The sequence below is a fragment of the Acipenser ruthenus genome, chromosome 7, assembly GCF_902713425.1.
Source record: "Acipenser ruthenus chromosome 7, fAciRut3.2 maternal haplotype, whole genome shotgun sequence".
In the NCBI taxonomy this organism is placed as follows: domain Eukaryota; kingdom Metazoa; phylum Chordata; class Actinopteri; order Acipenseriformes; family Acipenseridae; genus Acipenser; species Acipenser ruthenus.
The window spans coordinates 21,251,340-21,274,539 of NC_081195.1; the positions used below are offsets into that span (position 1 = coordinate 21,251,340).

General features: G+C 37.9%; 1 protein-coding gene and 3 non-coding genes across 5 annotated transcripts in view; all 4 read right to left on the reverse strand.

Moving 5' to 3' along the window:
• Nucleotides 1–23,200, reverse strand: part of LOC117415567 (eukaryotic translation initiation factor 3 subunit A-like) — a 42,509-nt gene that overhangs the window by 16,141 nt on the left and 3,168 nt on the right. For both annotated transcript variants that reach the window (XM_034026078.3, XM_034026077.3), the window contains exons 2-17: nt 22,820–23,010; nt 18,786–18,922; nt 17,974–18,137; nt 17,304–17,503; nt 15,120–15,328; nt 13,464–13,635; nt 12,342–12,446; nt 11,969–12,067; nt 10,894–11,010; nt 10,257–10,442; nt 3,507–3,854; nt 2,681–2,785; nt 1,987–2,100; nt 1,424–1,546; nt 1,070–1,223; nt 340–524 (exon numbers count right to left, since the gene is read on the reverse strand). In XM_034026078.3, coding sequence (XP_033881969.1) covers nt 340–524; nt 1,070–1,223; nt 1,424–1,546; nt 1,987–2,100; nt 2,681–2,785; nt 3,507–3,854; nt 10,257–10,442; nt 10,894–11,010; nt 11,969–12,067; nt 12,342–12,446; nt 13,464–13,635; nt 15,120–15,328; nt 17,304–17,503; nt 17,974–18,137; nt 18,786–18,922; nt 22,820–23,010 — 2,609 coding nt within the window. The remainder of the gene's footprint in view (nt 1–339; nt 525–1,069; nt 1,224–1,423; nt 1,547–1,986; nt 2,101–2,680; nt 2,786–3,506; nt 3,855–10,256; nt 10,443–10,893; nt 11,011–11,968; nt 12,068–12,341; nt 12,447–13,463; nt 13,636–15,119; nt 15,329–17,303; nt 17,504–17,973; nt 18,138–18,785; nt 18,923–22,819; nt 23,011–23,200) is intronic.
• On the reverse strand, nt 2,470–2,600 carry LOC117416288 (small nucleolar RNA SNORA19). The gene has a single exon (XR_004546530.1). It is a non-coding gene; the product is annotated as a small nucleolar RNA SNORA19 (small nucleolar RNA).
• On the reverse strand, nt 2,906–3,034 carry LOC117416289 (small nucleolar RNA SNORA19). The gene has a single exon (XR_004546531.1). It is a non-coding gene; the product is annotated as a small nucleolar RNA SNORA19 (small nucleolar RNA).
• Nucleotides 9,788–9,917, reverse strand: LOC117416290 (small nucleolar RNA SNORA19). The gene has a single exon (XR_004546532.1). It is a non-coding gene; the product is annotated as a small nucleolar RNA SNORA19 (small nucleolar RNA).

The following is a 23,200-nucleotide window of genomic DNA, read 5'->3' on the forward strand; positions in this document are numbered from 1 at the left end:
GAATCTAAATCATTAATGTAGATTAGGAATAGCAGAGGACCTAATATTGATCCCTGTGGTACACCATTGGTTACCTCGCTCCATTTTGAGGTTTCTCCTCTAATCAGTACTTTCTGTTTTCTACATGTTAACCACTTCCTAATCCATGTGCATGCATTTCCTTGAATCCCTACTGCATTCAGTTTGAGGATTAATCTTTTACAGCTGGCTTCAAATGAATACTTAAGGCCGCAAAAACACTTAAAGCATACCCCACAAAAGGGAGTCACTGTTTCAGCAACAAATGTACAGGTGGTTAGTTTTTTTGATCCCCCACAATGCACTATTTTGTGCTCTTACCCTTGAAAGTGGCTTGTCCTCTGGTACCCTCTTCTCCTCCTCTCTGCGGCGCTCTCTCTCCTCGATCTCAAGCTGTCGCGCTCGCTGCTTCCTCTCCTGCTCCTCCAGCTTGCGCAGTTTCTCCTGGTACTCTCGCTCTTCCTCCTCACGCTGCTCCAGCTCAATACGCTCCCTCTCTTCACGCTCTGCACAGAAACAAGCAACAAGCACAGTGTTACATTACCGATGCAGCACAAACTGACTCACAGCTTTATTAGTGCAGACACCAACAGATCCTGTGTATTTTACACTTCATTAATATCTGATGCCTGCTGTACCGTGGAGAGGTGATGCAGCCAATTTTACCTTCCCAACTCCTAGGCCAATATTACCCTAACCACCCCTTTCGACTCCCCAGCAAAGATCAGTAACTTGGCAGTCAGGCCAATTAACAGGACCTTTAGCAGGTGAGCCACTTGAACCAACTAAGGTAGTTAACACATTTCCATTGTGCATGCTGCTATTCTAGCATAGATATTCCCAAAAGGAACACTCATTACAGGAGGCTGTAAGTCACCATGCACGACATGCATGCATCAAATTCGCACAAATCTATAAAAATTTGGCAAGCAATTCCCCAGATTTCTTCGTTAATGCCGCGTTGCGTAGAATTCTAGGTCATGGTGAAGGTTTTCACACATGTCTCAACTATTCTGGCTTGGGTAACACATTAAGGTCTGCCATAAAGCACCTCTTTTAAGTTGCTCTTCATGCAGCCGCTGTTCCTCCTCCTCTTTGTCCCGGTAATATGTTTTGCGACGGTCTTCTTTTCGCTGTTTCTTGCGATCCTCCAAACGCTGTTTCCTCTCTTCAACGAAACGCTCTTGGAACTGCTTCAGCTTTTCCTGAAACAGAAAGAGATTCATGTTAGCTTTAAAAAACAAACAAAAAAAACACTGTTTGGTTCAGGTAACCTTAACCTAACATACTGCAATTCCATATTTAGGATATATTGATGTTATATATGCTCAAGCTATAATATTCAGGTACACCTATGAAAGGCATAACTATTTAAAATCACAGAACATTTATAACAAGCACATACCTCATAGACAGACTGGCGTGCAGCCGTGATCTTGGAGACAAAGTTGTCTTTGTCTTCCATCATCCTTGACAATCTCTGCTTGTGCTCCAGAGCCTTCTCGCGCTCCACTTGCATGTTTCTTATCTACACACAGAACCAATGTTAAACAAGCATATACAAAAAAGGTTTGTATCTGTGTTCCAAATATGTTGTGCTCAGGTTTCACAAAACTAGACACGGAACAAAAAAAAAAAAAAAAAAAGCAGCAGCCTTTAAGTAACAGTCACAAGGAACTACAATACACAGCTAAATCTGAGATTTTAAGATTCCTTATCCTTGATCAGTGGTCTTTAGCATACTGCATTCGAACCACAGCAGCTGCGATTTAACCACTTGGTCCCTCATGTTTTAGTTTAGTGAGGTATAGAGACATACAATAAGTATGTTTCATTTACAAAGCTTCAAATAGGTTGTAAACTAGATGATTCTTTTAAACAGTTGAAATGTTAATTCAAGTGAAATCCCTGAGCATGCATTACAATAAGAGGGTTTTGTCATTCTATTTAATAAGGGTATATCCTTACCCTCTCCTCCTCCTGTAGCTCCCACAGCTCCATGTCTTGCACTCGCTGTTCTTCATAAGCCTTCTTAATCAGAGGGATTTCTTCCAGGCGTTTGGCTCTCTCAAAGTAGTCAATCTACACAAGTCATTTAAAATCACCAAATAAAAAAAGGGAAGGGAAAGAACTGTGAATAAAAAAAATGCAGCACAGTCTTCTACTAAACGTGCTGACTTGAATCAGGAATGACAGTTTAAACAGTCAATTGACTATTGTTACTATTGAATTCTGGCACAAAGACAGCTTTTCCTGGATAAGTCGTATATAACCACAATGTAAGGGGCTCAAGGCTTGCCATGCAATAAGCATGTTTTCATCTGACATTAAACGTTGCTCTTTGAAAGGTTTTCTTTATCAAATACTGTTTAGGCCATTAACAAGCAAACACAGACATACTGAAATGAACAGTAGATTGAGCTATGTCAGCTCATTCCATTAGCAGCTTGAAACTGTCTGAAGGGGACTGGCAGCAATGGCACTGTGAAGCCACACTGCTAATTTACCGCCATGCTTTATCTAGCACATAAGAAATATCTCAGCTTTCACTGGGAAAGAGAGCAGGACAATGAAATGTGCGTGCTGCAAGAATCATAATGCTATTATCAATATTGCATTGACTTTTGTTTTTAAATTAGCAGTTTTTACCATCTGTGCTCACCTTCTTCTCCTGGTTCTTCAAGCGTTCCTGAAGTTCTTTCTTTTCTTTCTCCAGCTGTTGCACCTGTTTTGCCATGATGAAATCTGGATCCAGTTCTTCAAGATCCTGTAAACAGCCGGGGGGGTTCACTGTTAAATATATTTTGATATTGGGTTTTTGTTAAAAAAAAAAAAAAAGTACAGTGTTATACCCTTAACAGCCATGTAAATTGTACAGTTCTTATGGAATTGTCTGAAGGTGACTGGCAGTAATGGCACTGTGCTGCCATGCTGCTAATTTACATCCATGATTAATCTAGCACATCAGAAATATCCCAGCTCTCACAAACAGAGAGCAGGAAAACGAAATGTGCTTCGAATCATTTGCTATTACTAATCAATCAGAGGAGGGATTTATTTGACCAAGGGCAATTATGTTTTATACATTTCTTGCAGCACTTCATCCCAGAAGAACAGAGAGCTCCCACATGTTTGGGACTCAACAGCTGGACTGCACTAAGATTCCAAAAAATAGAACAAACTTTTTTTTTTTTTTTTTAAAAACAGTATTACGGCTTTAGAGCAGTCAGATATCCCCACAATGTACAACTTTCATGGCATACCCTGCCACTCAAAAGTCGTACACCTTCAATTAATGTCTCTCATCGACTTAACTTTGCTCTTTCTCCGTTTTTTTGTCTTATTTAATATACTTTAAAGGCCAATTAACAAGCAAATAAAGCACACCGACACACACAGAACGGAACAGTACAGCGAGCAGCTCACATCTATTGAAAAGGGTTTATTATTATTCTATTTTTTTTTTTAAGCATTAGAAGCGCATGCACCTCAATGTCGATGTCTTTGAAGGCCTTCGCTCCCAGTTCTGTCTTCTTGATCTGCTCAAGTCGCTCACGCACAGTCTTCTTCTTTATCTGCTCGTGCTCCTGCATGATACGCTCCTTCTCACGCTCCTTGGCCTCCAGGCGCAGGCGCTCCTCCTCTGCCTTGCGCACCTTCTGCAGCTCTGCTTCGCGCTGCTCCAACTCCTCCTTCTCGCGCTGGATGTTGAGGTTCTCCAGGCGCTCCTTGCGCTCCTCGATGGTCTGCCGGCGGGCCAGGACACGCTGGTGCTCCTTCCGAGAGTTCTTCAAGTAGGCGGCGATGGCCAGCTGCTTCTGATCCTCACGCTCTTGCTGCAAACAAACGGTACAATAATTAGAACATATACGAAGTGGGGATGTGCTTTTGGTAAATTTTTAGAACATAAGAAAGTTTACAAACGAGAGGCGGCCATTCGGCACATCTTGCTCGTTTGGTTGTTAGTAGCTTATTGATCACAGAATCTCATCAAGCAGCTTCTTGAAGGATCCCAGGGTGTCAGCTTCAACAACATAACTGGGGAGTTGGTTCCAGACCCTCAATTCTCTGTGTAAAAAAGTGCCTCCTATTTTCTGTTCTGAATGCCCCTTTATCTAATCTCCATTTGTGACCCCTGGTCCTTGTTTCGTTTTTCAGGTCAAAAAAGTCCCCTGGGTCGACATTGTCTATACCTTTTAGGATTTTGAATGTTTGAATCAGATCGCCGCGTAGTCTTCTTTGTTCAAGACTGAATAGATTCAATTCTTTTAGCCTGTCTGCATACGACATGCCTTTTAAACCTGGGATAATGGTTGCTCTTCTTTGCACTCTTTCTAGAGCAGCAATATCCTTTTTGTAACGTGGTGACCAGAACTGAACACAATATTCTAGGTGAGGTCTTACTAATGCATTGTAAAGTTTTAACATTACTTCCCTTGATCACTTCTCACAATATATCCAAGCATCTTGTTGGCCTTTTTTATAGCTTCCCCACATTGTCTAGATGAAGACATTTCTGAGTCAACATAAACTCCTAGGTCTTTTGCATAGATTCCTTCTTCAATTTCAGTATCCCCCATATGATATTTATAATGCACATTTTTATTGCCTGCATGCAGTACCTTACACTTCTCTATTAAATGTCACTTGCCATGTGTCTGCCCAGTTCTGAATGCTGTCTAGATCATTTTGAATGACCTTTGCTGCTGCAACAGTGTTTGCCACTCCTCCTATTTTTGTGTCGTCTGCAAATTTACAAGTTTGCTTACTATAGAATCTAAATCATTAATGAAGATTAGGAATAGCACGTTTATGAATGTTTAAACTCTTTGCAATGTCAGTGTTTAAACCATATCTACATACAGACTCTTTATATTACATTCTGATAAACAGCCCTGGTTAGTATTTTCTAAGCAAATAAACCCTAAATAAGCAAATAATGTTTTAACATAGCAAAAACTTAACTACAGAAAAAAAAAACACCTACACAAAGTATATATTGAAATGTTTATATTTATGGTTGAAATTGAAGTTGCTAGTGAAGATATAACTATATACTATATATACATATTTAACACATTTTCGTATAATTAGGGCTTCTGATTTTTTATTTTAACCAATAAAACAACCCCTATAAAATTTTTTTTAAAAAAATCGATAGCCAATATACACCAGAAAAACTGTGGAAATGGTTAATCTATTCACATTGACTATTCACGTTACCCTTTTCACATTTAAAAAAATAAAACCTACTACAAAAATAATAAATACATTTCCCTGTGCTGCTGGGCAATGTCCCACCTTCCTGACTTGTATCTACCATTGATTCGTTCTGAATACTTTACAACCGCCCCAACTACTGAGTGACAGCACATTCCTACATTTCTATTGGAGACTCTGCTTGCAAGATTTAAAACGAGATTACAATCAGGATGAAGGCTTATTAGTGGGATTTAAAGCTGTATTACAGTTAAGATATGGAGGATTTAAAACAGAATTGACTAAATGTACAAAAATTCCTACACACAAAAACCCCAGAAGAATGTGCCAGTGACCGTAGGGATTTCGTTGTGGAAGACAGCAAAGGAAAGAAAGTACAACTTAAGTGTGCAAGTACTGTCGAGTTACTATACATATTTGACACACACACAAAAAAGGTTCTTAAAGGTTCATTTAACAACAAAAAAAAACAGGAACCTATTAGATTTTCTTGTAGGTGTTGTTATAAGTGACTTTGCCCAAAATTATATGGTTTAAAATAAAAACAAAAAAAGAGACGATCACCACCCACTGTACAGTGCGAAAGCGAGTTGTGCTTACAATTGAAAAAAAACTTCTGGAAAAGGTAACTACCAGGGATAAAATAGCACAATATTTTGGAATTTTAAAGAGCATGTGACCGATATTAAAAAGTCGGCCTCATAGATTTAAAAGTTTGCTGTCTTTAATAGTAGGGGTGGGATTTTTTAGATCTATTGTTGCTTGAGACGAGTACTTGAGCATTACAATTTCTGAGTATTCAAATCAAACGCTACTCTCCTCTACATACTGTACTAGTGTACATAAACCTCCCAAACATTGCCACAAGTCCTATTTTAAAATGCCAAATTAACACACAATCAAGTAACATATTAAGTAATCTATATAATGTTTGCCTTCTTGTGCAGTTAATTGTACATGGTCAAGTATTACTAAATGTAAAGTATTCAAAGGTCACGTATCCACACAACTTTACATTAAACAGGGTTCATACACTTTTTCAACATCAAAATTCCATACTTTTTCCAGACTCCCATTTGGTTTTCCCAGACTTGTGTTTTAGTTAGTTTCTACTAGTTTTCTGATAGTTATCCACATAGGCGGGCAGCCGCAGAGCATTATAACTTTTTGATCCAGAGCAGAAGTTGCACCTGGTATTTGTCAGAATCTGGAGGTGCATATCTGGCAAGAGACAATGCAGGTATGCAAAAGAGAAGTAAGAAACAATCTAAGAAATGTCCAATATTTGAGAACTATGTTGCATTATTTACAGAGAATATAAACAGTTGTATACTGCAAGTATACTTGTGCCAAAATAGGATACTATAATGGTACCAATAGTATACTAAAACCAGACAATTTTGGCACAAGTATACTTGCCGTATACTACTTTTTTGTAAGGCATGATATTGGATTCTGATCCAAACTTATTTTTTAAATGTTGAACACTGTGGGAGGAGAAAAATAACAAAAATGAAATAACAAATGTGCACGCATTATATATTAAAATGTGCCAGTGTCGTATATTAAACATACAAGTCAAATACTAAACACAGTACACCCTCGCTATAACAACCCTGTTTGGATCCAAAGGCTTTGTGTTCGCTATAGTAAAAGGACAACCCAAAACGAACAAGCTGCTGGAGTAAGTTAAGGAAGTCAGCTTGGATAAAGGCATTAGCTAAATTATTAATATTAGTACTGTTTTCATTCTTTGACTTTATTATTACTACTATGTGTCACTACTACCACTTAAAAATAATAATAATAATAATAATAATAATAATAAATAGCAGCAATGAGATGGTGTGAAAAAGTAGAATTACAAGTACAGTACCTATTTGTGGCGCGCTGCATCCAGTATTCTGGCTATATCCTATTCGTTGAAGAACACAGTACACCCCCCCCACCCCCACAAAAAAAAAAAAAAACGCATTAACAAAGTTTAAGTTTTGTTTCCTTATTAACCAAAAAAAATAATAATAATAAACCACACACACACAATGTTGCTTTGCCGTGGCGGTTGCATACAGCTGTACGAGCCAATATCAGCAGCATTTTGTTTTTCAAAATCAGTATTTAAATGTATAATGAAGGCCACATAGCGAGGATGTAAATAGTTTATCTACACTCGTCTAACGGTTTGGACCCGAGACTGTTGCTGCACTCGGGACTGTAAGTTACAAGTAAGCACCATACATTTAAAATACAATTACTGGTACATTTTATTAATCACATTAAATAAATGAAAAAAGCGACGTTAACATGCTACGTTTATACACACCATAGGGGCTACGGAAAGCGTGTTTTTGTTTTTTTAAATCCGAGTCAGTGATGATAATAACTTGTTTTGTATTCATATTTTTTTCCCCCCTGGGTTGGGAAATAACGTTAACGATTTAATAAAGGTAACAACAAGATAACAAAATGTGAATCTGGGTGAGCAGAGTACAGTAGCTTGTAATTCCAGTTCGTAATATAAATTGATATATTTTGGCTGTCGTAGTGTCGATTTTGCCCTTTGTTTCACTGGAGCAGACAGGGCCAGTGTGCTGATTGGATAGGATTGCTAATAAAAAAAATAAAAAAAACAGAATTATTTTCAATCTTCCGTGATACTAGAAAAATTCCAGACTTTTTCAAGACTTTCATAACGGAGACATGGTTTTTCAAGCATTTTCAAACCGTGGAAATCAGTCTGGCATTTTTCCATACTTTTTCCAGACTTCCAGACTAGCGTACAAACCCTGATTAAATTGTAAAAAGAGTTGCATGGCCTACCTGTTTGAACTGTCTCAGGGGTCCTTTACTTTAGTGCAGTAGTTCCAACATACAAATAAAAACTGTACTAAACAAACGACCATTCGGTCCAAAAGCTTACAGAACAATTTTAGGTGAAAAAAGCCTTCCACCTATGGGAAGATTGGGAAATGGGGGTCTGTGGTAATTGCAACGTTTTCTCCCTTTCAAAAGTTTTGTATGAACAGCTGCAGCACGATTTTCTTTAAGTATTTCCAGCCTCACTGTTACTGTTTTATGGGTCAGCACAGTATTGGGATAATCTTACATCTATTTCAAAACTGCTGCATCCACAATTCACATGCACTGTCCTCATAGGGGATAACGTGATCATGCCCAGTGTTCGGCCAAATCTGCAGCAAATGTTGTTACGGATGTTTGCTTTTTATTGCCATTAGTAGCTCCATCCACAATAATTCTGAATGTTTTCTATGGAGCGACATTTGTGACAAAACTATCCGGCCGTTAGTTTGTCAATTTGTTTGTCGATTCATTTGTCAATTAGTGAATTTGTCCATTTGCTTGTCAATTTGTTTGTCAATTCGTGAATTGGTCAATTTGTCCAGCAATTTGTCAATAAATGTGTCAATCCATTCAGTAATTCATAAACATATTTGTTAATTCATCTAAATTCATTAATTAATTTGTCAATTCATTAATACGAAAAGGCTGTACGGACCTGCAAATTTCCAATCAACCAGACAAACTTCCCAACAAAAAGACAAACCTAACTGTCAATCTCGCACTGTGCCGAAAACACTGCAACCTTTCTAGCCAATGGGAGCACACACTAATATTTTAATCAATGAAAATCGAGCCTCACTCAAAACTGCTTCAGCCAATAATATTATATGTTTCAAAACATATTCTATTTAACAAGATACTCAACTATGCTGTTTTTCAATGGAGACTTCCGTCTCACTGCGCGCAGAACATTGTGGTATATAGAGAGTTAGGCAAAAAAAAATCTATGGAGAGTCAATCCAAGTCGGGGGGGGGCGGGAGGCGTATCTCATGAATACTGATAGACCCGACACCACATAGATAACACGGACATAAACAAACAAGATAGCTGATTCCGCATCCAGCGCTCAGAGAATATCACAGACATTTGCAGAGCTTTTTGAGATGTTATAGTAATAAAATAACGACTTGGATCGCATTATTGAAGAGTTTGGTGATAAAACGAGTGATCAGGAGATGATTTATCGGTATGTACTACTATTGCGAGGTATGTAAAATGTAGCGAACAAGGGGTGGCGCGGGGCTGGAGATGCAGTACTGAGAGTCCTGTTGATATGCAGTGCCTTTTAAACCTGTTTTACTGTGAAAAAAAACACTTAAACAGCGCGTCTAAAATAAAACTGCGCGTGTGAAAATAAATTGGACCTGACGCGCCTGACACGCGCTGAATAAATGGACCGCAAAGGGTTAAACACTTTACCACTTCTTTAGTTTATACGTTTAAACGTTTAAAATTCCCATCCCTAATAGGAAGGAGGCACCCATCGAGGATATAAAGACTCTGCAAAAAGGAATCCAACATGTTTAATCACCTCTATTTAAAAACCAATTTTACTGCTGTAATTCTAAGCAGGTTTTGGCCATTACTGTATAACATGGTGAATATATCTGACGGATAACTGTATAACATGCAAAAACTCACACGCTTATGTCATTAGCAGCTTAGTGGACAGTGTATATTATACGAAACTGTCTAAAGGTGACTGGCAGTAATGGCACTGTGAAACCACACTGCTAAATTTACCTCCATTCTTTATCTAGCGCATTAGAAATCTCAGCTCTCACTAGCAGAGAGAACAGGATAATGAAATGTGCCTGATGTGGGATTTCTTTAACCAACATCAAAAATGCATTTTATGTTGATCAGCCAGGCAATGCTATGCATTAATGCTTGAAAGGAAATCTAAATAAACTATAAGTGGTCCCTGAAATAAGGTTACATTTATCAGCCTCTTCCAGTTTTTAAACTGCCAATAAAACACATGAATTACCAACTTAGTCTTCAGAAAATAAATGCTGTAAGACAGCAAAATGATTGGCCCAGTTTAATTCAACTTCTGTATGAAGGTATTTGTATTTATATTCCCAAACACTTTTTGCTTGTGCCCACAAAAACATCTATCCAGCTGTGTGTAGTCCTGAAGACGTGTCCTTACCAGTATGGCCGCAGGTTTGATCACATCGATAGCCTTGGCCAGGGCAGAAGACATGGCGGTGAGCTGGTTCCTGATCTGTTCAGAGGGCATGTTCTGCAGGAAGGGGCCCACTGGGGAGTCCTCTTTAGCAGAGTAGTTCAAGTCTGAGCCAAAGCTCAGCGTGTGGGAGGTATGATCGATACGCACCTGGAAAACACCATCAATACACCTTTACAAAAGAAATCTTTCCATCTGCATTTTAGTGAACACACAAAAATGTTTATGGTTAATAGGACTTACATTAGGGTTTTAATGCCCCTAAAATTAAGCCATTATATAGCAGTCATATGTTTTTAAGCAAGGGTCAATTAATTAAGGGTAGTTTATCCTTCAAAGTATGCATAAAGAAAATTTATGCTTTTAATGTTTTATTTGTTAGGTCTAGTAAAATAGAACCCTAACCAAGAACCCAATTTCCAATTAACATTCTATGGGTATGTGAAAATTACATGTTTCAAAGTAAAAAATAAAAACCTGAACTAATAAAAAGAAAGAAAAACAACCTCCTACCAAATTACTGTCTAGCAATTTATAGAAGTTTTGAAAAAAAAAATAATAATAAAAAATAAAAAAACCAACAACAACTTAAAGTGCTGACCTGCAGGTCACAGTGTCTGGCAGCATCGACAATCGAGCGCTCCAGCTGGAAGGCATCAACGAAGGGGACAAGGGAGGCCAGACGGCTGAACTCAATGCTCTGGTAGATCTGAGCCACCTGAGAAGATAGCCATGCATCCCATTACATGTACAGTAATACCATGCCCAATGTTTAAAATTAACTCATTTAGTAGCAGACAGTATAATAAAATAAAAAAAATAAATAAAAAATAAAGATCCAATGCGATAACTTATAAAAGCAGGTATGCCCATTAGTACAACTATGGACAAAGGTTTTGCATCACCCTATAGAATGAACTAATGTTGCTTCATAAAACCAGCTGAATAATGTTACATTAACATTGAATAACATTTCATTTTTATTATTATTTTATTACTTAGCAGACGCCCTTATCAAGGGTGACTAACAATTGTTACAAGATATCACATTATTTTTACATACAATTACCCATTTATACGGTTGGGTTTTTACTGGAGCAATCTAGGTAAAGTACCTTGCTCAAGGGTACAGCAGCAGTGTCCCCCCACCTGGGATTGAACCCACAACCCTCCGGTCCAGAGCCCTAACCACTACTCCACACTGCTGCCCCTACTCCATACTGCTTTGCAGTTTTCCCATATACTTGTGACATTTCGAAATTTAACAAAATACTGTACTATTATTGCTTACGGCAGAATTTTGCAAAATCATTTTGTAGTTTTTCATTAAATTACGTTAAATAAAATATCTAAATTATGTTCAAAGTTTTTACTTTATTAGTCTCAATCCTAAAATTCTAGGTGATGCAAAACTTTTGGCCATTGCTGTAGCTTAAGGAACAGTGCATTACTGCAAACATTGTCTAAAAGGGGACGGGCAGCCACGGCACTGTGCAACCACACTACCTTCACAATGTATCTAGCCCAGCAGAAATGCCTCAGCTCTCACTGATATGGAGAACATGGCAATGTAATGTGCTTTGCAGGGACCATGCTGCTAATAAGAGATTTTTACAAATACAGATCATTTTGAAAATACACAAACCATGCCAACAAAGGTTGAGTGAAGCCCTTACTTGTTGGAGCAGTCTTAGAATAGTGTTGCCCTGCAGATGGGGCACATAATGCTGGAGGTCAGAATCCTTCTCAGCCTGGTCTCTCACCCAGTTTAAAACCTGTTTCAAGAAAATGTAAATATAAAAAATGTAAAACCAAACACTGCATTCACATACAGATTAGTCAAAGAAGTTACAAGTGTAACTATATAAAAAGTACAAAAACAACCCACATACAGATTCCTAATGAAGTGAATGTGTTGCAGCCATATATCAAATTAACCATTAAAAACAATCTTTATAAATACCTATATATATATTCCTGTCTAAAGCAAATTATAAAAGGGTGAACTCTTGCCAACATATTAAGGATTTTAGTATTTTTTGTAATTACATTGGTTACTCTGTCACACAGCTTCAGTGGGTGAAATTCCACCTCCAGCCAATTATACAGCTCCTTCACATCTGGAACAACGTACTGCAGCAGATTGTATCTCACCTGCAATATTAAAATAAAAAAATCATCAACTATTGACACATCTTAAGTCCACAATATACACTGTATATGAAGATAGCAAAAATAATCTTGAATGAGGGAATCTTTTTACTAGTTATTTAATAAGGATCATCATGACAGGTAGCGCTGTGTTCGAAGGTTCGTTCGCTAGCCAGGAATACAAAGGTAGATTTACCTTCGAAGGTTCGTCAGGTGGCATTGACAGATTTTTTTTTATTTTTTACTTATTACCAGTCAGAAAATTAGCAAGTCCCAAACACATCTGGTTTTGAGCTGACAACGGAACTGCCTTAGTGCTAACCTGGCATATTTCTGCAAACTGTAATTTGATACTTTCTTAAATAAAATTGGACATTGCATTTGCACAATACCATGACATGCAGAACCGTTTTTAATGTCATCTGTGTGAAAGCACTGACTGGAACTAGCAGCAAGCCTGTCAAAAGACCCAAATTGAAATTATACTTGCCTGACAATTGTTTGAAGGTGACTGGCTACAAGAGAGCCACATTGCTAAATTAACCCCCACTATATCTGGCACATCAAAATATCACGTCTCCCAAAGGCACTGGGAGCGAGACAATCAAGTGTGCGCACTGTCTTGAGAACAGTCTCTGTATCAATTAATTGCTCTTATTAACATGGTGTACCTCACAGAAATGCTGATTAAAAACATAATGATCTGTATTGCACATAAAATAGATCTAGAAGGGGGACACACATCACAATGCAATTTAACATGTACCGGTATTGGAGTGGTTGAGTTAATTGCACTCAGATGGTCCATAAAGTATTTTATTTTATCTAATAAAACACGAGTAGTTGGCACCTTTATATTGGTCTTTCTGCAAAGCCAAAACACAACAAAATGGGTATAAAGTAAAATTTAGTAGTGCTTAAGAATTAAGACAAGGTGAAAAGACACATCTCAGGTCTCCAACAAGCCTCAACAACGCTTGGACATTTTTAATAGTAGCGATAGACTTTGTACAACCTTACCATGTCGTTAATCAGGCTTTGACGGGTGGGTGGGGACTGAAGACCCAAAAGTGTTGCCAAGCGTCTGTGTTTCTCTACAATGATGCCGTCCATATCCAAAAGACGTGCAATGTCAGTACGTTCAGGGGTGATAGGAATGGACAAGGTTGCCAGCAGCACACGGGTAGACATCCTGTTGGGGGGGTGGGGGAAGTAGTAGTATGTTAGGAACATATATCCCGTCAAAGAATATAAAACACTGGTCGGTGTTGGTACCATGGAAAAGGAAATAAAGTAGGTGGCCTAGACAAAGCATGTAGAACAGCATCTACTAATAAATGTGCCATGAATATTTTAATCAATCAGGTGAGTAGTTCCAAAAGACATAGAAAGACAACAGAACCAACTTAAACATTTTGTTTTGTGTGAACCTATGGAATTCATAATCTATGGAAAATGTCATCAGATCAAATGGCTTGTAATTTAGCATGTAAAATAGATAAAAGATCTAAATCATTCATATGGCCAGTGGTTAGAACAATGCAGATGCAAAATCGTTAATTTAATGAACACTGGCAGCAATTTTTTTTTAGAAATCAGCTGTGTACCAGTGCGGTCCATGTCATTGATACGGCCAGAGGTTAATACAATGTGTTGGATATGAAAACGTAGACAAAAAAATAATAACCTCAATATAGCAGGTTAGCCATATCAGAAGTCGATGCAATTCAACATAAGAAAGTTTACAAACGAGAGGAGGCCATTCAGCCCATCTTGCTCATTTGGTTGTTAGTAGCTTATTGATCCCAGAATCTCATCAAGCAGCTTCTTGAAGGATCCCAGGGTGTCAGCTTCAACAACAATACTGGGGAGTTGCTTCCAGACCCTCACAATTCTCTGTGTAAAAAAGTGCCTCCTATTTTCTGTTCTGAATTCCCCTTTAATCTAATCTCCATTTGTGACCCCTGGTCCTTGTTTCTTTTTTCAGGTTAAAAAAGTCCCCTGGGTCGACATTGTCTATACCTTTTAGGATTTTGAATGTTTGAATCAGATCGCTGCGTAGTCTTCTTTGTTCAAGACTGAATAGATTCAATTCTTTTAGCCTGTCTGCATACAACATGCCTTTTAAACCCGGGATAATTCTGGTTGCTCTTCTTTGCACTCTTTCTAGAGCAGCAATATCCTTTTTGTAACATGTAGTGTTTATACCACCATACAAATATAATGATGCTACATCTAACTGGCATTGCAGCTGTGGCAGCTTTGGGGTAAGCCTGTAAAAGACCAAAGTGAAATGTTCACCTTATGTATTGTGATCATGTGACTGGTTTCCATATAAAGTTCCTAATGTTTTGGCTTTATCAAAGAATAAAGTCATAGAATACAGTTGTGTTCAGAGTACGAAGCCAATATCTCAAATTATTAGGTCTTTACCATCCGGAAACAAAACCGTCATCCTCATCATGTCATGCCCTCTAACATTTTGTATCCATCCCCTGTAAGCCTCAATTTGGAAATACCAAAAGAAACTTAAATTCAATAACAAAGTTATTAAACAGTGCGAAACATTGAATACTTCTAGTTGACGCTTTTGTCATTGAATTTCTTTAGTATTTCTAAAAATTCAGCGTTGTTGAGTGTTTAACAGTCCTGGAAAAAGCCTTGTGATTTACATACCTCTGCATCTCCTCCTGAGTGAGGTTCTTTCTCATTTCTCTGGAGAGGTGGTAGAGCCGGTGCAAGGTTGATGCATGGAAGAGAGCATTGCCAGACTTCCAGAAGACAGTAGACACTTTGTTGTAGTAGTTTGCCATTAACTGGGGTTTGGGTGGCTTCTTGGACAGGGCAAATAGGCCATGGATATCCTCCACTGCCTTGAAGGCTTCCTGAAGTGCACAAAACAAAAGCCTTAACCCTCTGCAGTCCATTTATTAAGTGCGTGTCAGGCGCGTCAGGTCCAATTTATTTTCACACGCGCAGTTAATTTTAGACGCGCTGTTTAAAAGTATTTTTTTCCCCCCACAGTCAAACGGGTTTAAAAGGCCCTGCATATCAACAAAGCACTCACTAGGCATCTCCAGCCCCGCCCCACCCTTTCGTTCCCTATCGCTTTCACATATGCTAAGAAATAAATAATAATAATAATAATAATAATAATAATAATAATAATAATAATAATAATGTCGTACATACCGATCAATCATCTCCTGATCACTCGTTTTATTTCTTAGCAGCTTATCACCAAACTCCAATAATGCGATCCGAGTCATTTTATTACTATAACACCTCAAAAAAGCTCTGCAAATGTCCGTGATATTCTCTGTGCGCTGATTCAGTAACAGCCAGCTTGTTTCCTTATGGCCGCCCCTATCTGATCCCAGGGGCAAGTATGACTATTCACGAGATACGCCCTTTTTTTTCGGCTTGTCACGGCTCATGTCGCTCCCACTCATCCATTGAATGGTTTTCTCGGCTTTTTCCAGAGAAAAAACGACTAGAAACCCGTTTTTTGCGTTTTTTTGATGATGTCGGACAGGGTCCGACATTGGACCGGATAGGAATAATTGCAATGTCGGACCAGGTCCGACACAGCACCGCAAAGGGTTAAAGCAAATAATTAAATACAGATACACATTAATAGAAACTGAAGCATCCATAACTAAAATCATTCCCCTCAGCCCCTCAAAGTGATGTTAAACGGAGACTTGCTACAGTGAACAAGCACACACTCAATTAGTGTCATCTGCCACACCTAGTATGGAGCTGTTTGGAAACACAAGCTACACAATAGTGAAAGAAATGTTGAATTCATGAACAGAATTTTCCCCAACTAATGGAATCTTTAATTTCTGTTTTTAAACGTGCCTATTGTTTTAGATGCTACTAAGTCACCCGTCAAATTATTTCATGCATCTATAATGTTCTGATTAACAGATTCTGTTCTGCAGTTACTTTACTTACTCCACTTTCATTTGTGCCCTATCCCTTGTCCTACTACTAACTGTGCAGAGTAGGAAGAACTTTAACCCCCTCTACCCTGAGATGTAATTTTTAAATTATTTGTAGCTTATGCCACCAAGTCCTAGTTTAGCCTTGTTTCCCTTTTCAAGGCTAATGTAAAAAAACCATGACGTATGCACGTACGTCAATTGAAAACCCACTTACAGTACCATGCCGTACCTGCGTATGTCAAGTTTCCCATTCTATTCTATGATCGGTTTCTCAGTCTAGCGTTTCAGGTTTCATTCTCTAAAGCAGTGCTAGTACTATGGAATGTGCAATGAAAGTTGGGGGAGGATCAGGTGACATTTTTATCCAATTGCGTGTCATATAGCAATTCCAGTCTGTAGCTGGGGGTGTTTAGAAGGCTGAGATATATTGCAGGAAGCCATTCAGCTTTTAGTATATATATATATATATATATATATATATATATATAGTGTTTTAAATTTTTTTTTTACTTGTTTAGTTATAGTTTATATAGTTTTTAACGAAAGCTAAACATGGCAACGTACATGGTCTTTTTATAATGAGCAATACTGGCACACGTTTTGATGTTTGATTTTAATTTGATAATTACTATTTACTGATTATTATTGTTATTAGAAGCGTTTTTGTTTTCATTGTTAAAAAAAAAAGTTTTTGTCTCTATTGAATATGGGTATGTAGTGTTTTATTTATCATATGTTAACATTTCATAGCAATTACAAGTTTGAAAACATTATTATAATTTTCAAAATCTGGTACCTGGGAAGGGGTTGCATTTTTACATCTAGAGTTGAAGTGGTTAATAGCTTCGTAGCAAGCTGCCTAGCATTAGACACAGCAAGCCTAACAGAGAAGACATGATGGCAGACTGACCTGCCAGAGCTCCATGCTGATGGCGCTGTCGAGCTGGACCAGCCTGGTCTCCAGGTGCATGGACTGGCTCTCAGGGTTGTTCAGGTTGATGGCTGTGCTCTGGTTGTGGTGGCGCTGGATCTGCCCCAGGTGCATCCTCAGGTTATCACACAGCTTGCGGAACTCTGCTTTACGGGTGTACTGCAGGCAGAACTTGAAAGCTGGGGAAGGGAGGAAAAAACCCAAAACACATACATACAAGTGTCATTGATTGAAGTTACTGTGATACATACATTTATGTTCGGTCAGTGGCTTCAAAACACTAATAAAAAAAATGTAATAAATACACACTCGTACAAAAGTAGACAAGCATTTCGACAAACTATTCCTCAATGTTCGCAACCATGTCAGGCATTTATACATGTGGTTCCAAATAGTAACACCTGGACAAACCAGTGTGGTAAAATGTGTAAGGAAGTAAAGAAAGTTTCAGCTAATGCTTTTACTAAATATTTTCTGCTTTTACCTTATAAATATATGAGTGCGAGCGGGAGGTGGAACAGAATTAAAAGGTGTAGTGTCAATTTAACTTATTTTCCATATGAGCTCTTAAGCCCAAAAAACAGTTTTTCAGACTTGAGGTGGTTAGCTGAGAGTACAAAGACACTACAAAAAGCCCAGAGCTTGTTACCTTGCTGAGCAATGTCATGGTAGAGGCGCTCCACCTTCGAGTTATTCCTGAGCAGGTCCAAGCACTGTCTGTACGATTCCCACAGGAACTTGACCCAGGGAGTCAGCAGCAGGCGGTCCGTTCGGTCCTGGGTATCCTCCCCACTGACAGCGCTCAGCAGCACACTGGAAATAGACAAGAGCAATGAACAGGGGACAACCTGCCTTCTACGGTTCAAACACCTCTTTTATATATTCTCTTGTAGACAGACAGCACTGAGTACAGTTGTATTTATACTCTTTTACTCCTGCCTATGAATATGTTACTCAGTCAAATTTTCCTTTACACATTATGGAATTAAATACGTTTCTGATCGGATTCTGCTTTTTAGATTCATAAGACACATATTCCCCACCAAGACAGTGAATAAAATTAAAGCTATCACTGTGTAAATATTCTAGCAAGACTGACAAATTTGATACTCTTGATAATTTGTTAACGAATGTCCTTACCATGTTTCATCACAAAGGTGAAGTGTGACACACAGGTACATGCATATCCACTATATCCTCTGGTGCCAGAACACAATGCAGGGTGACTTAAATCATTCTATCACTAGCTGCGCTGCAAATTGTTCTGCTGCCATCTAGTGACCCCTAATGGATTACACTAAAAGCTCACGTCAGCAACAAGAAACTTTTGAAAGATTTTTTCATAACTTTTTCTGCCTGCTTTTAACCATTTAAAAGAAGTGTTTCTTATGTAAAACACAAATGCATCACATGTTTTAATAAAAACATGCCATTACAACAATTTTAATAAGCATGTCTCACCTCTCCGGTGTTTGAATGTTATCCAGATCCTCAATGTCAAGAACCATCTGCTGGGACTCCCCCTTTGCAGTCTCAGTCTTCTCTTCAGCCAGCTTGAGATAAGCCCGGACAACATCCTCCAAGGACTTGATGTTCACCTATTGCACAAACACACCAAATGTCGGCATACAGTTCAGGGATTTTTTTTGGCACTATCAATCATGCAAACCATTATAGGACCCTATGAAATCCGCATTGCGGAGAACACTGATGGAATCCAGGCATTTCAGAGAAAAAAAAACTGAATTACGCACCCAAGGACATTACCACAAAATCAGTTTAAACAAAATATATATGTATATATTTTAAAAATTACATTGAAATAGCACTGTGTTTATAGGACAAGAGGCTTCAAGAAACACACGTCATAGGAACGCACCTCTCAGCTACCATGCACAACCGTGATTTTAACTGTAAAAAGGTGCTGCCTCTCGTGCCACTTCACTTGCTAACTACCGTTAACGCTCGGGGGAAAACGACTACCAACAAGCAGGGTTCATACACTTTTTCAACATCAAAATTCCATTATTTTTTCCAGACTTCCATTTGTTTTTCCCAGACTTGTGTTTTAGTTGTGTTTTAGTTTCTCCTGCTCCTGGTTCTCTAAAAGTATTGGCCAGAATCTGGAGGTGCATATCTGGCAAGAGACAATGCAGGTATGCAAAAGAGAAGTAAGAAACAATCTAAGAAATGCCCAATATTTGAGAACTATGTTGCATTATTTACAAAGAATATAAAAAGTTGTATACTGCAAGTATACTTGTGCCAAAATAGGATACTATAATGGTACCAATAGTATACTGGATAGGATTGCTTGAGTTGTCAGTACGTTGTCAGGGGTGTTACAAGGGGCAATCCTCGCAGGATTTGGTCGCAAGCAATATAGTTGCTAATAGTAAATTGCCTAGACAGTTGCCGCTAGCGCTGCTGACCCACTTTCGAGATCAATAATAATTAATAATAAAAAATAAATCGTGGAATTATTTTCATTCTCCCATGACACTAGTAAAATTCCAGACTTTCAAGACTTTCATAATTGAGACATGGTTTTTCAAGCATTTTCAAGCCCTGGAAATCAGTTTGGCATTTTTCCATACTTTCTCCAGACGTCCAGACTAGCGTACGAACCCTGTACAAGTTATTCTGAGCAGATAGTACTGTAATGACTACTGCAGAATGTAGCGTCTAGTTGCTGCATTATTTCTCCAAAGTTCTTTTTTTATTAAACTAGAATACATAAAAATATTTAGGCTTTTATTTACATTGTTTGTCATTAATTATTATTATTTTGAAATGTTATAGTTCAGCTTGTGTTGAAAAGAATTTAAATTTACAATGTTCCTAGTTTGCTTCTATTACATTGTGCCAATTTGTACCTTTTTTTTCTGAATGCACTGATTAAAAACGTTTAGAAAGGGTTTTTTTTGTCATTTTTTCATATTATTTCAGCTTCATTATTGCTGTCAATGTATCAAACACTTGTGGTTATAAAAAACAAACAAACAAACCAGGGCTTGAATTTCATTTCTGTGTGCTGGGGGGATTTCCCCCATATGCTGCAGCCAATGGAGGGGGGGATTCCAAAATTTTAGGGGGGGAATGGCAAAAGAAAAAGCACTTTTGCATATAAAAAACTATACATATTTTACTGCATCATCATTCACTGGTGTTGCTTTAAAATCAGCTGTGAGACAGAGCACTCGCCATTGCTTTTGTCAATGCCTGACAAAGTTTTTGCATTCAGCAGAAGAAAAAGGTACTTTTCTATTTAACCAGCGCTCCATTTTTTATTTTTATTTTTAAACTCTACACTCAGCCCTATTTCCGCATGTTTTTCACTGTTTTCATTCATGTATGTTTAACTACTGGATAGTTTGTACTGAATGCATGTAACATATCAAATGAAAGGCCACAATTTCCTTTCATATTATGTAAGTTGCAACAGGATCAGGCATACTATATGTGGTAGAGATGAGAATATATGTAAAAAAAAAAAAAAAAAAAAAGTTTTTCCAAAATAATCATGTCACTTTATATATATATATATATATATATACACATACATACATACATATACACATATATATATATATATATATATATATATATATATATATATATATATATATATATATATATATATAATATAATATAATATTATATTATATATATACACACACACACACATGGATGCAACATTGACAATGGATAATTGCAAAGCATACGACATGGTTTATTTAGATTTCCAGAAAACTTTTGACAAAGTCCCGCATAAAAGATTAATTCTCAAACTGAACGCAGTAGGGATTCAAGGAAATGCATGCACATGGATTAGGGAGTGGTTAACATGTAGAAAACAGAAAGTACTGATTAGAGGAGAAACCTCAAAATGGAGCAAGGTAACCAATGGTGTACCAGAGGGATCAATATTAGGCCCTCTGCTATTCCTAATCTACATTAATGATTTAGATTCTGGTATAGTAAGCAAACTCGTTAAATTTGCAGACGACACAATAATAAGAGGAGTGGCAAACACTGTTGCAGCAGCAAAGGTCATTCAAAATGATCTAGACAGCATTCAGAACTGAGCAGACACATGGCAAATGAAATTTAATAGAGAAAAGTGTAAAGTATTGCATGCAGGCAATACAAATGTGTATTATAAATATCATACGAAAGATACTGAAATTGAAGAAGGGAACTATGAAAAAGGAGTTTATGTTGACTCAGAAATGTCTTCATCTAGACAATGTGGGGAAGCTATAAAAAAGGCCAACAAGATGCTCGGATATATTGTGAAAAGTGTTGAATTTAAATCAAGGGAAGTAATGTTAAAACTTTACAATGCATTAATAAGACCTCACCTAGAATATTGTGTTCAGTTCTGGTCACCTCGTTACAAAAAGGATATTGCTGCTCTAGAAAGAGTGCAAAGAAGAGCAACCAAAATTATCCCGGGTTTAAAAGGCATGTCATATGCAGACAGGCTAAAAGTATTGAATCTATTCAGTCTTGAACAAAGAAGACTACGCAGTGATCTGTTTCAAACATTCAAAATCCTAAAAGGTATAGACAATGTTGACCCAGGGGACTTTTTTGACCTGAAAAAAGAAACAAGGACCAGGGGTCACAAATGGAGATTAGATAAAGGGGCATTCAGAACAGAAAATAGGAGGCACTTTTTTACAGAGAATTGTGAGGGTCTGGAACCAACTCCCCAGTAATGTTGTTGAAGCCGACACCCTGGGATCCTTCAAGAAGCTGTTTTATTGAGATTCTGGGATCAATAAGCTACTAACAATCAAACGAGCAAGATGGGCTGAATGGCCTCCTCTCGTTTGTAAACTTTCTTATGTGTGTAACCTTCAGTGCCCTGGCGAGTTAAAGCAAGTCACCGCTTGCAAAACAACACCTAGATAGACTTGATATCTTCTTTTTTCAAAACTGTTTACTTACTGCAGCGTACCGAATTTCTATAATCCTTAAAGATAGCGGCCGAGAATCACGTACGAGAGAATAAAGTCTTGCGGTACTTAAAATATCCAGCACTACTTTTATTTATTTATTTATGTTAACCATAACTACTCGGAATGCAGCTCATGTTGCTTTCGTCAGTGACACCCACTTCCTTATTATAGATTGCTGTAGCGTTTCAGGCATTCTAAATTGGGTGAAAAATACAGGTCGCTTGGTGTCTTACAGTATCTCTGCGGGACTTGTAAAATGCGCGATTCCTGCAATCCCACGTTGAAATTCAAGCCCTGCAAAATTAGATTTTTAAAACCAAAAAATCCGAAATCAGGAAAAAAATTAATCCGAAAATTCAAAATAAAACAGATTTCACAGTTACAAAGCAGCTAGAGAAAGATATTGCAGTCAGCTTTTAATGAATTTGGCTGCAAGTGTAACACTGCGACAGACTGAATGTGTGTATGTGCATCTACTCTGTGAATTTTCCTTAAACACACCATAACAAGCTCCAATAACACACTAACCTGCTGGCAGATGTTCTTGTACTGGTACAAGCCTTCCTTGGCCAGGTGGCTCTTGCGGAGGTCCACACAGAGCTCCAGGTACTTGAGCATGATCGGCTCGTGGATCTTCTGCCATGTTCGATGCTTTTTGCTCTTGATCACGTCGTAAAGAACATCGAGGGCTGGCTGCTTTTTGTCAACCTCAAGAAACTCTGGAAGAAAAAACACAAATTTGAGCCTTATGCCAGCTGCGCAGAGGCACTGTAAACCTCCTAATTTAATATTACCATTCCCTATACATTTATCAAAAGAAGCCATTGAAAAAGTGAGTAAGTTAAACATCAACAGAAAAGCCCCTGCATTGCATCAACCACTGTTTTTGAGGTAACCATACATAGACAG